Source organism: Phyllopteryx taeniolatus, chromosome 1 (assembly GCF_024500385.1).
Source record: "Phyllopteryx taeniolatus isolate TA_2022b chromosome 1, UOR_Ptae_1.2, whole genome shotgun sequence".
NCBI lineage: Eukaryota > Metazoa > Chordata > Actinopteri > Syngnathiformes > Syngnathidae > Phyllopteryx > Phyllopteryx taeniolatus.
Genome location: NC_084502.1, coordinates 14,627,070 through 14,641,103, shown reverse-complemented (window position 1 = coordinate 14,641,103; position 14,034 = coordinate 14,627,070). Strand labels below are relative to the sequence as shown.

Below are 14,034 nucleotides of genomic sequence, written 5' to 3'. Positions count from 1 at the left end.
ATTAGGATGCCCCCTGAACACCTCCCTGGTTCAGGGCATGTCCCACCGGGATGAGACCCCAGGGATGACCCAGGACACACTGGAGAGACCATGTCTCCTGCCTGGCCTGGGAACGCCTCGCGATACCCCCGGAAGAGCTCGATGAAGTGGCTGGGGAGAGGAAAGTCTGGGATACCCTGATAAAGCTGCTGCCGCCCGACCCGACCTCGGATAAGCGGAAGAAAATGGATGGATGGATGGATTTTGTCATATTTGTTGAAACAGGCATTATGACTTGACAGTAGTAGTACATAATAAATATGATCTGTTTAAAAAAAAAAAAAAAAAAAAAAAAGCCGTCTCTGGCTCCATCTTGTGCCTCTAGTTTGATGTACAAAAAAAAACCCACTGCACCAGAGGAAAATCAACCAATCAGATACGGAAGACGTAACTTACAAGGTGTCAATCATTTGTCCTGCTCATAGCGGGCAAACCCAGCAGTCAAGTCATAAAGACAGTTTTAACAAATTTGACAGAAAGGGATTTTTTTTATTGCAAACTCCCCTATTAACCACTAGACCACTGTACTACCTATTTTCATTTTGCACTTTTTACTTTTTTACTGTACTTACTTTTTCCACCATTGTTGCAAAAGCAGACTGTCATTTTTTAGAGACCGATTTTCCTTTTAAGGGGAACAACACCCAAGCTGTCAAACCTTAATGTTATATTTTAAATGTGCATAACTTCTTTATTAGCGGCTATTTACTTAAATGCAATCTAGTCGCTTATTGGGCCGGGCTGCCATTTTTAGGTCCTTTCACTCTCGCGATAGAGCAATCTTTATCAGAGTCCCGTGTTTTACTAGTGCTGGCACATACAATGTATTCATGGCTTAAATTTTTTTAGGGGGTGTTGAACCCCTTTCAAATTTGTGTTTAATAATAATCAATTACAATATTATATATTACAGGCCAAAGTGCACCTGTTCCACCGCCACCACCACCACCTCCTCTCGCGCCTCCTCTCCCTGATGCCTCTCCTTCAGTTATTCTGAGCGTGGGTCTCTCAGGTACAAAGACTTCTTCCTCTTTACTGAAGCTTCTGGAGCCAAACTCAACATGTTTATGCTTTCTTGCAGCTATTAGGATTAAGAAGCCCATCAAAACTAAGTTCCGCCTGCCTGTGTTTAACTGGACTGCCCTGAAACCTAATCAGATCAACGGCACCGTTTTTAATGAGATTGATGATGAACGGGTGCTAGAGGTATCTCAAACGATTGATCTCCCTCACACATTGTCCAATTAAGTCCTTCAATTAAGAGGAGAGATTTACATTTACATTTATAAATGATCACCTGTGTGCAGGAACTGGATTTGGAGAAGTTCGAGGAGCTGTTTAAAACGCGCGCGCAGGGTCCAATTGTGGACCTGTCGTGCACAAAGAGCAAAGTCGCTCAGAAGACGGCAAACAAAGTGACGCTGCTCGACGCCAATCGCTCCAAGAACTTAGCCATCACGCTGAGGAAGGCCAACAAGACCACAGAGGAAATCTGCAAAGCAATAGAGAAGTAGTCAACCATTGTCTTTCATTGTTCTTTTAAATTCAGAGATAACTTTGTAAATACATTCAACATGTTTGAAGATAATTGGTGAAAACGTGCAAAAACTGAGAACTATGTAGTGCTCAACTTGTAAATAAACTAAAAGCAAAACAAAAAAAACGCCTTGATTTAAAATGTAACCAAAATTTAGTTTTAACGTTACACCCAACACTGTTTTCTAACACCTGCCCAGATTTGACCTGAAGGCCTTACCCGTGGACTTTGTCGAGTGTCTGATGCGCTTCTTGCCCACGGAGGCCGAGGTCAAAGTGCTTCGGCAGTACGAACGGGAGCGGCGTCCGTTGGACCAGCTGGCTGAGGAAGACCGCTTCATGCTCTTGTTCAGCAAGATCGAGAGGCTCACACAGAGGATGAACATCATCACCTTCGTCGGGAATTTTGTTGACAACGTCAGCATGCTCACTCCGCAACTCAACGCAATCATCGCTGCTTCCGGCTCGGTCAAATCCTCGCCAAAGTTAAAAAGGATGCTCGAGGTTTGTTTAGAGTTATTATTGAGTAGTTATAAGTGTGTGTGTGTGTGTGTGTGTGTGTGTGTGTGCATACAGTATGTATGTATAATAACCCCTGCTCGACTTTCAGATTATCTTAGCCTTGGGCAACTATATGAACAGCAGCAAGCGAGGGTGCGTTTACGGCTTCAAATTGCAAAGTCTTGATCTGGTGAGTAACACGGCAGACATTTGACACTTGCGCTCATTCATCATCTTCCTACCCGCTTTACGAGTTGCTTTATGGTTTTTGATTTATTTGTTCTGCTGCACAGCTGCTGGACACCAAGTCGACAGACAGGAAAATGACGCTGCTCCACTACATAGCTCTCATTGTGAAGGAGAAATATCTGGAGCTGGCCAACTTCTACAATGAGCTGAATTTTGTGGATAAAGCTGCATCAGGTGAGTGCATATTCTATCGCTTCTGATGAGATGAGGAAGACAATACGTTGTTGTGTGTTGTTGTTATATCAAGTTTCAGACTAACAACAATCCCCACCAAATGCTTAATAAATGGTACACTTACTGGAATTGTACTGTCATGTCAGTTGAAATGCTTTAAAAGGAACTTGTTCTCTTGACTGTGCACAAAGTGTCGCTGGAAAATGTTCTGCTGGATGTGCGAGAGCTGGGAAAAGGCATGGAGCTGATCCGGAGAGAATGTAGCCTCCATGACCACTCGGTCCTTAAGGGCTTTGTACAGGCGAGTGACGCCCAGCTGGACAAGCTGCAGAGGGATGCCAAGACTGCAGAGGTAGTGGACACTGCCCTCGCTACCAAAAAAAAAAAAAAGAAAAAAAAACTAATTGGGGGACACAAAAATAGACAGGAAGCAGACATCTGTCCCAGATGCTGCTCAGTGACCTCTTAGGCTGGATTTGTGCGACTCAAGTGCCCAATTCAGATTTTGTGCATTTATCCAATGATTTGCTTTACTATTTACATTTATTTTCTAGTGGTGCATTGAGATACAAGTTGAATTTGTTCCCTGATGACTCTCGTAACTCAAAACCTTTGTATCTCAAATCATCTTTCCTCATTGAAAAAGATGGAAATGCCAATAATCCGTTCCAACCGCTCCAGAAAAAAAGGTTAATGTATTTTTTTGTCAGAAAAATAGTAGATTTTTTAATACAGATTTTTGAGTAAGTATTGATGTATTGTTTTTATACATGTTGCTTCACCGCTTGTGTGAAAAAAAATCCATTCCTTAAAGCGTTATAACAGTACCACATCAATGAGATTCGTTAGCCCGTTTACAACATGTCCCATTATGTGGTAGCATCAAGCTCGCGGACTTTAAGGCAAAGTTATGTGGTTGTTTTAGATACACAGTGTGTAATTCTCTTTGTTTTATGTTGAGTTAGACAGTCAACCTTTACTGGGAGTGGCATTAAACAACTTGAAGCCGCTTTTTGGAAAATGTGTTCACTATGCCAAACTGCTGCTTGTTGTGAAGTGAGTTGAGTTCACTGCCACCATACAGGCTCGCAAGTTGACGTAAAAAAAAAAAAACAGCCAAATGTTGACTCATATCTGGAAAAGTCGTAACAGTCCGCTCACTTGTATCTCAAGACACCACTATATCGCAGTGTTCATATTTACTGAACAACACCGAGCACACGTCCCTGGCCAAAAATACAACATCAGGCAGTGACAACACAGACAACAATTTATTTACCTTTAAAAGGATCTATCATGCTAAATTCTGATTCTTGCCGTATTTCAGTGACATCTGGTTTGCAATGATTTTTATTCACATTTTTTAGTCATTCATTTGAGAGAGTCCTGATTTCGATGTGAAGATATCATATTTAATGCATTGTTTACTCTCTTTCCGCTGCCATTACGCATATCCGCATTGTGCCATTTTTTTTTTTTTTTGCAAAACAATTGAAATTGTGTGACACGAGTAGTGTAAATCCAGCCTTGCGCACAACTAATAATGACTTGATACGCACATTGATCTATCTCTCGTACTGTTCTCATTCCAATTGTAGGAAGCCTTCAATAATGTGGTGAACTACTTTGGAGAGAGCGCCAAGACCACTCCACCCTCTGTCTTCTTTCCCGTGTTTGTGCGCTTTATCAAGGCCTACAAGGTGACACCATGCGCAAGTAGCATCTTCATCTTATACATTCGTCATAACCCCTGCACTCACACTGTACAGATTTCAGGAAGTTCCCCGGACAGGCAGGGCAGAATTTTGGCTGCCCCGTTGTCACAGGACGTGGCACGCAGTCTGAGGCCAAATAACAGGAAAGGCCAGCTGGGTCTGACTGAGCTGCAGCTGCAGTGTTTAGACTGCTTCTTCCCTTGCGTCCACTCCTCCCCTCCAGTCGTGCATAGCTTTGCGCTGCCCCACCACACAGCACACTTCCTGACATTGTTCTGACTCCAGATTTATGGCATCTGCTTACGGAAATGTGCAGCACAAGGACTTTTATGTACATGTGTGTCGAAAGCGTCTGATAAAGTAATAGTCACACAGTGTTTTCTTGTGTTAAGGAGGAAGAGCCATAATCTTTGGGCCTCTTTGGATTCGGGTTTTTGCACCGGAAAATTAGTTTCCTATCTGAATGAGATGAGGACTTGAAGGATTGGTTGTTAGAATTCTAAAAACGTTTACGCAAAGGTGCCTCAATGCAACCTTAACCCACTTAATATTCATTGGGTCCCCCTCAAATGCTGCTCTTGTATTGTCTTTCCTCTTTTTACTTTGTTGGATGCTCCTATTATGGGTTGGCGTAATGGTGAATATTGCTGCTGTGACAAACTAACTAACCAACCTTTACGAAAGCAAAGGAGATATGATACCTACCCGCAACCCTATACGGCAGCAATATTTAGATCAACAAGCTACCAACGAGTTTACAGACTACATGAAGATGCTCGAGAGTTTCATGCTAGTGAATTTTTCAAGAAAAACTTTTATTTTAATAACGAATGCAATATGAACATGAAAAATAGCTTCAATAATTATAAGGATAGATCAGATTGATTTGATAGGATAGAAAACAGCTCTAAACACCAAATATTATATACAAATGTGCGAGGGATAAAAGAGAGAGAAAAAGGAAAGAAAAATTAAAAGAAGGCAAGCCAGAGACTTACCACGCAAAGATGTCTGTTAGGAAAAGTAGAATTCATTTTATATAGTGCTGTTCTTTTCCTATGTTTGAAAGGAAGCACCTTTTCATCTCTCCTTGACCCGATGACCTTTTCCACAAAGGTTAAGGAAATGTGGCATAAAGGTTAAGAGATTTGACTTTCCGAAGAGGCTCTTTGTTTATTTCTTTTTGCAGATAAAGCCCCACAACAGCATTGACTTTTATTTGACTTTCTTGTTGCTGACAGTTGATCTTTTCCTCATCTCATCAGGATGCCGTGGAGGACAACGCACAAAGGAAAAAGCAGGAGGAAGCCATGAGGGAAAAGTTACTGGCTCAAGAGGCTAAACAGCATGACCCGAAGGTGCACTCTTAAGTGCATGCCACCACCATTCCACCGTGCTAAATTAAGCATTGTGGTGCGTCCAAAAGGCACACCGAAACACTAAAAACGCATTCTCCTGGTTGTGGTTCAGGTTCAGGCCCAGAAAAAGAGGCACCAGCAGCAGGAGCTGATCGCAGAGCTGCGCAAGCGTCAGGCCAAAGACCACCGGCCCGTCTACGAGGGCAAGGACGGCACCATTGAGGACATCATCACAGGTGGGCCAGACTGCACCTCTCTGAGGTCCCGTCGCGGGCCCAGGACAACTGTGGTCATTCACTGTTCGGCTCCTTTGAATTGCACCTTGTGCTATGTGGTGCAAACGCCATCACACCTGGAATCCGGCACGTAGCGCCGCAGCCTCTGCAGTTATTCCGTGACATGTCACCTAGCAAAGTTCTCAAATGTGCAGCCAATGTGGTCAAGCCTCAACAGTGAGTCGAGCAGTTTGATCCCAAGTTACCAAGGTCACTGCTTAGTCCTTCACTAAATTGCTTTACCCTAAAGAGCGATAATACTCTTTTTGACTCTATTTCACTCTGAAGCTCCAGTAGAGCGTTGCATTGAACGTTTACATGTAGTGGAACGATGCAGGTATTTCAAGGAGGGTCCTATAGGCTCCAAATAAATCTTTACGTCAGTATTTCTCCATTGTGAAACAAGCTTATTGATTGCTCTTCTAGGCCTCCTTTTTCATACATAAGCCGGCTGGGAGTGAAGTTGACTGGGACGCACTATTTAACTGCATAAGGTTGTCATAAGCAAGCTTGTCATAAAAGTAGAGTAAATAAAGTTTAGGGACGGTCCGAATTCTGCGGTAGTCGCATTTTGCTGGATGTTTATGAGGTAGAACAGGAAGCAAAATAATAAGCGCTATTGGCCAATCTATTCCAATGCAGAGTACCTTCTTTGTGTACTTTTGTGTTCTTCATACATTTGCCCTATTTTTCCAAATTGGGGGGGGTAGTAAGCCCGGTAACATCATGCTAAAGTACACTTCTTGGAAAATGAAAATGTGTTGTGGTTAGATGAAATACAACGTTGAACATTTTGAGCCGTAATACCAACAGATACTGAATGTTTGGCTCAAACACAACACTGCTCATCACCAAAAGAACACCACAGCTAGAGTGACAGGAAAAGCCTACTAGAACATGTTAACTTTATTTTGGGTTAATAGGAGGCATTTTAAATGGTTAAATGCTGACTCCCATAACATGAGTTTCATTGTGACGTGAGGTGAATTCTGAACACAGGGTGTGCAGACTTCTGCAAACACATTATCTTAGTTGTTTATTTTCAGTTCCAGTGTTGAAAAGATTTCATTATTTTCAAATGAGTAATACAGGTTATAGGTTACAGTAATGGTGGAAAATGTTTTGAAATGATTTCTTTTGGTCTCATTTTTTTACATGACAGAAACCTAGCATTTTAACGGGGGTGTGTAGACTTTTTATATTCAGTGTAATAGGTCCTCTAAAACAATAATGGAGCTTCATTACTGGAAGATGAAGCAGAGTCACAGCCTCAGGGTTAACCCATACACTAACTGTTGTTTTCTTGCTGGTCATTAATCAATGCATAAAGTGTAAGTCAGTGAAGCTGGCTTTAATAACGACTGTTTCCCTGCCCAGCGGAACTTTTCACTGAAGGAAAAGTTTTGCGTTCTCCATCCAGCAAATACACAGCTGTCATGACAGTCTCCTTAATGCTGTGTGAATGTGTTCCAGTGTTTGGCCCTCCCTCCTGATAAAGACAATGTTCTCTCTCCCACCCTCCTCCTCCTCCTCCTCCCCCAGTACTGAAGAGCGTGCCCTTCACAGCCCGCACGGCTAAACGCGGCTCACGGTTCTTCTGTGAAGCCAACCTCTGCGATGACGCCAACTGCTAGCCCCTCCCCCTTTAACGCCAAGGTTGTCCAGGTTTCTCTTGTATGCGCCCCCTCCCACCCAACCTCACCACCTCCACTTTGCATGCATCATGATCCCCATCACTCGGTTCCACAGCAAGTGTGCAACTAACTTGGGCCGTCATTTTGTTTGTGTTTGACTTCAAAAAGACTCGTATCTGGTGATAGGAGTCAGCCAAACCTCTTTGCAGCAAGCACTATGTGTCAACATGTATAAAATATGCTGATACACTCAAGAGTACATGCAAAGATAAGACTTCCACTCAGGAATTACTGAGTGGAAGCTTCCCGCATGGAACGTAAATGCCTGCGCATTACATTAGCTGCCCCCTCAATCCCTCATCACGAAGAGGTTTGGCTAATTCATAGGTTTTACCCACAATGCTTTGTTCCATCAGACTAACTTGTTTGGTGTTTGGTTTCCCGCTAACATGTGACTCTTCTTTCCTCGATCACCCACTGTTTGTTGACCCCCCCCCCCCCCCCCCTTCCCTCAATTTCTAGCCAAAATGAAGATTTTTGACAGTATTGCCTAAAAGAGGGTAAGGACGGTAGCCTGGCTGAATCGTGTGGCGCCCGCGTGTGCTGCTCCAGTGGTGTCAGCTGCTTCAGCCTCGTGCAAACAAAGTCGACCTTGCACCATTAACATTTGCTTTTACACAACACTGACTGATTAATAGACACTGAATGACACTTAGAAAGATCATCCATCAAATTGGTTTTAAGGGATCCCCATGCCTTTCTTCACCACCACCATCACGATTATCATCATCATCGTCATCATCATCCTCACCCACTCCTATATGTTGCATGTCGTCAAGTGTTTATTCAACTGTCTGTCATCACACCATGTTTTGTCCCGTGCTAACTGTCGCCCGCGGTGTGCTATCTGGTCAACGGCTGTCTTCTGGTCAACAGGCGCTTGGAGCACGACATAAAGCATGGGTGTCCAAACTACGGCCCGGGGGCCATTTGCAGCCTGTCTTCCATTGTTTTTTTGTGGCCTGCAGCATATACTCAAAATAACATTTGACATGGCCCACATCGCAATTTTTTTTTAAGTGTGTCAAAAGAGTTGGGGGTTGCGACACCCACATCTCCAATTCAAGACTACTACAACTATAACTTCGACTAATAAATTGGTTCAATATAGAGCTTTTCTAGATATTGTCATCCTAATAGCGTAATTGCCCAAGTCATTTTTTATAACATTTTAGGAAAATATATATTTTTTAAATAATTCAACAAACTAGAGTCCAATGGCCTTGATTCAACCTGTGCAGATTGGGAGATAGATTTTACTGTGTTTCATAACTTAAAAGGTGAAAAATTGCAAAGCGGCCCTTGGATCTTTTGATTTTTATGTATGCGGCCTTTGGAGGCAAAGGTTTGGACACCCCTTACATACATTCATAAATAATAAAAATATGCCCAGCGGCCACAACATTAGGCACACCTGCGCGTTCTAATGAGATGCAATACAAGAGTTTGTTCTACCTTTACAAAGATAATAATGCTCTTTTTTGATTGACATGGTCAGAGAGGTATTTTACAATTTTCTGCTTGTAGTTTATGGTGGTGTACAATGTCGACTTGTCGTAGTGAGAGCTGTCTCTTATACAGTGGTGCCTTGGGAGTAAAAATGAATGGAAATGCAATTAATCCATTCCAGTAGGCCCGAAAAACACCCACATTTGTTTAATAAAGTGTTTTTTCATAAGAACAATTACACTCAACAGTTTTGTACTGTATAAAAATGCATCGTGATAACATTTGCTCTCTGTATTATTTTATTTATAAAATATATTGTTAAAAATGAGTCTCTGTCAAGGTAGAAGATGTGCTTTTACATAGTATCTTCTTAGTGATCATAATGTTGTGGCCAGTGGGTGTACATAAAAATAATCTCTTTACAGAAACGAATACTTGAATTTTGTTGTGCAAAACCAAGAGCTTGTTGACCATTGTACTGTAAAGTGCAATCATGATTCTTACCGTGGTTTACTGCTGAAAGCTTTGAATTTCAACTGACATCACACACAGTCAGTTGACATACAAGGCTAATTTTGCTATTATTCACTCATACAGCAATCAACACAAAATATAATGGAATATCATATATGTTGGATACATTATCATGAATTTAGACCTATGTCTTATCTAACATTTGTCCGCCCACCCCTCTCTTCATGCCTACTCACAGATCTGAGAAACCAGCCTTACCTGCGAGCAGATGCCTTGATCCGGAATGGTTGGAAGAGACCCTAAACCACTTATTCATCACTTATAACCCACTACACCCCCCCCCCCCCCCCCTTTCCCCCTTTTGTTTTAACCTTCCTGGCCATGTTTGAGGCTGCACATCACAAAGACTGAAAAGAAATGAGGACAGAAGCCTTGTTTTAGCTGGGTAATTTATTTATTTATAGAGGCCTTTTTACAGCCACTTTAAGTGAAGCACAAGGGACCATTCACTTCAAGACTTTCCCCGCTCTGTTTGAGTCAGCCATTGAGATGATGTCGCATACAGCACAGGTGGGCTGATCCCCGCGCATCTTTACCCATTCAACTGCACACAGACATGGACGTCAAGGAGCGGCGATGCAGCGGCTGGGATATTTTCTTTTTTTTTTTTCTTTTTTTTTGCAAAAACTCAAAAAATTAAACATGCTTACTGCATGGGCCATTCGGGGACCCCTCATCTGAGGCCATGTCTTATCAGTGCTTATTTTGGGCAGTTGTATGCATATATCTAGGTAGTTCTGCTACACAAAACCGAAAAAAAAAATACTTGTGCTTCGTATGTGCCTTTGGTGTAAACAGTGTTGTCTTAATATTTGTATCGTATTTTACACCTTTTAAGAATGTATTTCTATCTTGGACTTAATAGTAGCCTTATGATACTGAAATCAATATGCAAAAGTGCAGTTCTTTCAGAATGTAGAGGGAACCAAAAAGAGTGACTTGCTTTAAATGTCACACGTGCCTTGTCTGAGTTTGACAACACTTTCTGCCACACAAAGTGACACTTTAGAAGTGACTCGTGTATGAAGAAGATTGCTGGTGGACTGCTGTTAGCCAGTGTGCTGACGAATGAAGGATGTTTTCTTTTTTTTTTCTAATCCCTTATCTCAGTGAAGATGAAGTGACCATTTTACACTAATGCCAATGACCATATATAAAGCTGACTTATTAATGTACAATCAATTCAAGACATTTACGAGAAAAATGATGTGGCATCAATTATTTTCTGTGTAATAAAGATGACAAATTATGGAAAAACATGTTCAAGTTTTATATATTTTTTTAAGGTGACTTTCGAGTTCCCTAACCTTTATTGAGTCAAAGCATATATTTTACTTGAGGAAAATCTCACAACACAAATAAAAAATGTCACAAAAAGCATGTGTACTGAATGAAATAGCGATGTCTCAATTCACAAATTGACTTACTCTGTGTTAGGTCTTGGCCCGTTTAGTTGAACACAAAGGTGGTTGGTATACTCGTAAGAATCCATGAAATTCTATTTTACGAATGACAACGGGTTCTGCCGTCCAATGGAGGAGCATTTAAAGGCCCTGTAAAGTGCAAATCAATCAATTCTAAATTTGACACACAGCAGAGAAGTGTTGTTAACAACCTTGTTAAATTTTAATGATAAAAAAGAAATAATGGTAAATGAGGATTCATGAAAAAAAAATCCCGCCTAATTTAAAACGCAAACTGTAACCCTGTTAGCAGCTAGAAAGACGAGGTGGCTGAGAGGTTAAGGTGATGCAATGCTAATCCATTGTACTCTGCATGTCTGGGTTCAAACCCCATCGGCATTGCTATGGCGTAACACAAAGCCTGTCTTGAAACCCAAGTCCTGCTTTGAAAACTTATTCCTATGTTGACACCCTATCCCGAGTTGGAAACTGTTTTGAAATCCGACATTACTTTGAAACCCTATTTTGAAACCCCAACCCTAATTTCAAACCCTACTTTTAAACCCCAACCCGACTTGGAAAATAGAAGCCTACTTTGATACCCCACCCCTGGTAGGAAACCCTACTTTGAAAACCTACCTTACTTTGAAACTCTACTTTGAAACTCCAACCCTAATTTGAAACCCTAAGCCTATTATGAAACCCTAACCATTTCGAAACCCTTCTTTGAAACTCTAACCCTACATTGAAACCCTAACCCTATTTTGACACCCTACTTGGAAACCGGAAACCCCCTTTTGAAACTCGACTTTAAAATCCCAAACCTGTTTCAAAACCCTGCTTTGAAACCCTAATTCTGCTTTGAAACCCTAACCCTTTTTTGAAACCCTACTATTGAAACCTAACCCGGTTTTGAAATCCTTCTAAGAAATGTTAACCCTGTTTTAAAACGAAACTTTGAAACCCTAACCCCATTTTGACACGCTACTTTGAAACCATAACCCCCTTTTGAAACCCTACTTTTAAAGCCCAAACCCGTTTCGAAACCCTGTTTTGAAACCCTACTTTGGAATCCTAACCCTGTTTTGAAACCCGACTTGGAAACACTAATCATAATTGAAAACTTTACTTTGAAACCCTAACCCTACTTTTAAGCCCCAACCCTGTTTTGCAACCCTACATTGAAACACGAACCCTGTTTTGAAACGGTACTTTGAAAACGTATCTCTATTTTGAAACCATAATTTGAAACCCTAAACCTACTTTGAAACCCCAACCTTGTTTTGAAACCCTACTTTGAAATCTTAACTGTACTTTGAAACCGTAACTCTATTTTGACACCCTACTTTGAAACCTTAACCCTCTTTTGAAACCCTACTTTTAAACCCCAAACCTGTTTCAAAACCCTGCTTTGAAACCCTACTTTGGAATCCTAACCCTGTTTTGAAACCCGAACCCTGTTTGAACCCCTACTTTGAAACCGTACCCAATTTCAAACAAAAAACGTTTTGAAACCTCACCCCCGTTGATAACTCGCAAGACGAGGTGGCCGAGACGTTAAGGCGATGAACTGCTAATCCATTGTACTCTAACCCTACTAATAACTACTAAACCTACTTTGAAAAACTACTTTGAAAGCCTAACCCTACTTTAAAACCCTAACCCTATTTCGAAACCCTTCTTTGAAACCCTACCCCTGTAATCCTACTTTGGAATAGTAACCCTGTTTTGAAAACCTACTTTGAAAACCTACTTTACTTTTAAACCCCAACCCTAATTTGAAACCCTATCCCTATTATGATGCCCAAACCCTGTTTCAAAACCCTTATTTGAAACTCTAACCCTACTTAGAACTACTAACCCTACTTTGAAACATTACTTTAAAACCCTAACCCTACTTAAAAACCCTAACCCTATTTTGAAACCCTTCTTTGAAACCCTACCCCTACTTTGAAATCCTAACCCTGTTTTGAAAACCCTACCTTGAAACACGACCCCTGATTTAAAACTCTACTTTAAAACCGTAACCCTATTTTGAAACCCTAATCCCACTTTAAAACTCTGCTTTGAAACCCAAACCCTGTTTGAAACCCTACTTAGAAAATGTAACCCTGTTTTGAAACCCTACTTTGAAAACCTAAACCTAATTTGAAAACCTAACCCTGCTTTGAAACACGACATAGAAATCCTAACCCTATTTTTGAATCCCTACTTTGAAACCGGCCTAATTTCAAACCCAAACCGTTTTGAAACCGTAACCCTGTTGACCACTAGCAAGACGAGGTGGCCGAGAGGTTAAGGCGATGGACTGCTAATCCATTGTGCTCTGCACGCATTGGTTCAAATCCCATCCTCGTAGCCATTTAGTATTAAGCTATATCATAACACAAAGCCGGTCTTGAAACCCAAAACCTTATTCCTGCTTTGATACCTTACCCCGAGTTGGAAACTATTTTGAAATTCTAACACTACTTTGAAACCCGAACCCAATTTTGACATCCCATCCCTGGTTGGAAACCCAACTTTGAAAACATACCTTACTTTTAAACCCCAACCCGAATTTCAAACCCTACTTTGAAACCCTATCCCTATTATGAAACCCTAACCCTTTTTCAAAACCCTTCTTTGAAACTCGAACCCTACTTAGAACTACTAACCCAAATTTAAAACACGACTTTGAAACCCTAACCCTATTTTTAAACTCTAACCCTTTTTCGAAACCCTTCTTTGAAACCCTAACCCTGTTTAGAAACCCTACTTGGAAACCGTAACCTTTATTGAAAACTCTACTTTGAAACCCGAACCCTACTTTGAAATCCTAACCCTGTTTTAAAACCCTACTATGAAAACGTAAGCCTGCTTTGAAACCCAACATAGAAATCCTCACCGTTTTAAAACCGGCCTAATTTCAAACCCAAACCGTTTTCAAACCGTAACACTGTTTACCAAAACCAAAGACGAGGTGGCCGAGAGTTTAAGGCGATGGACTGCTAATTCATTGTCCTCTGCACACATGGGTTCAAATCCCATCCTCATCAGCATTTAGCATTATGCTATGTCGTAACACAAAACCGGTCTTGAAACCAGAGCCCTTCTTTGAAGCCTTA

The 14,034-nt window shown here is 41.3% G+C and overlaps 1 protein-coding gene and 2 non-coding genes across 7 annotated transcripts in view; all 3 read left to right on the top strand.

Moving 5' to 3' along the window:
• fmnl3 (formin-like 3) overlaps nt 1-10,785 on the top strand; it is a 41,829-nt gene extending 31,044 nt beyond the window's left edge. For 2 of the 5 annotated variants that reach the window (XM_061774326.1, XM_061774300.1), the window contains 12 exons: nt 953-1,051; nt 1,121-1,245; nt 1,347-1,549; nt 1,776-2,079; nt 2,186-2,266; nt 2,370-2,499; nt 2,691-2,851; nt 4,098-4,199; nt 5,480-5,572; nt 5,685-5,808; nt 7,390-7,503; nt 9,703-10,785. In XM_061774326.1, the coding sequence (XP_061630310.1) occupies nt 953-1,051; nt 1,121-1,245; nt 1,347-1,549; nt 1,776-2,079; nt 2,186-2,266; nt 2,370-2,499; nt 2,691-2,851; nt 4,098-4,199; nt 5,480-5,572; nt 5,685-5,808; nt 7,390-7,481 (1,514 nt within the window). In that variant the 3' untranslated portion in view covers nt 7,482-7,503; nt 9,703-10,785. Of the gene's footprint in view, nt 1-952; nt 1,246-1,346; nt 1,550-1,775; nt 2,080-2,185; nt 2,267-2,369; nt 2,500-2,690; nt 2,852-4,097; nt 4,200-5,479; nt 5,573-5,684; nt 5,809-7,389; nt 7,504-8,003; nt 8,042-9,702 lie in introns of all 5 variants that reach the window. The other 3 variants (XM_061774317.1, XM_061774308.1, XM_061774293.1) reach the window with 3 other exon arrangements.
• A 2,419-nt stretch (nt 10,786-13,204) lies between these two features.
• On the top strand, nt 13,205-13,289 carry trnas-gcu (transfer RNA serine (anticodon GCU)). The gene has a single exon. It is a non-coding gene; the product is annotated as a tRNA-Ser (tRNA).
• Nucleotides 13,290-13,883: 594 nt separating this feature from the next.
• On the top strand, nt 13,884-13,965 carry trnas-gcu (transfer RNA serine (anticodon GCU)). Its single transcript has one exon. It is a non-coding gene; the product is annotated as a tRNA-Ser (tRNA).
• The last annotated feature ends 69 nt before the right edge of the window (nt 13,966-14,034 follow it).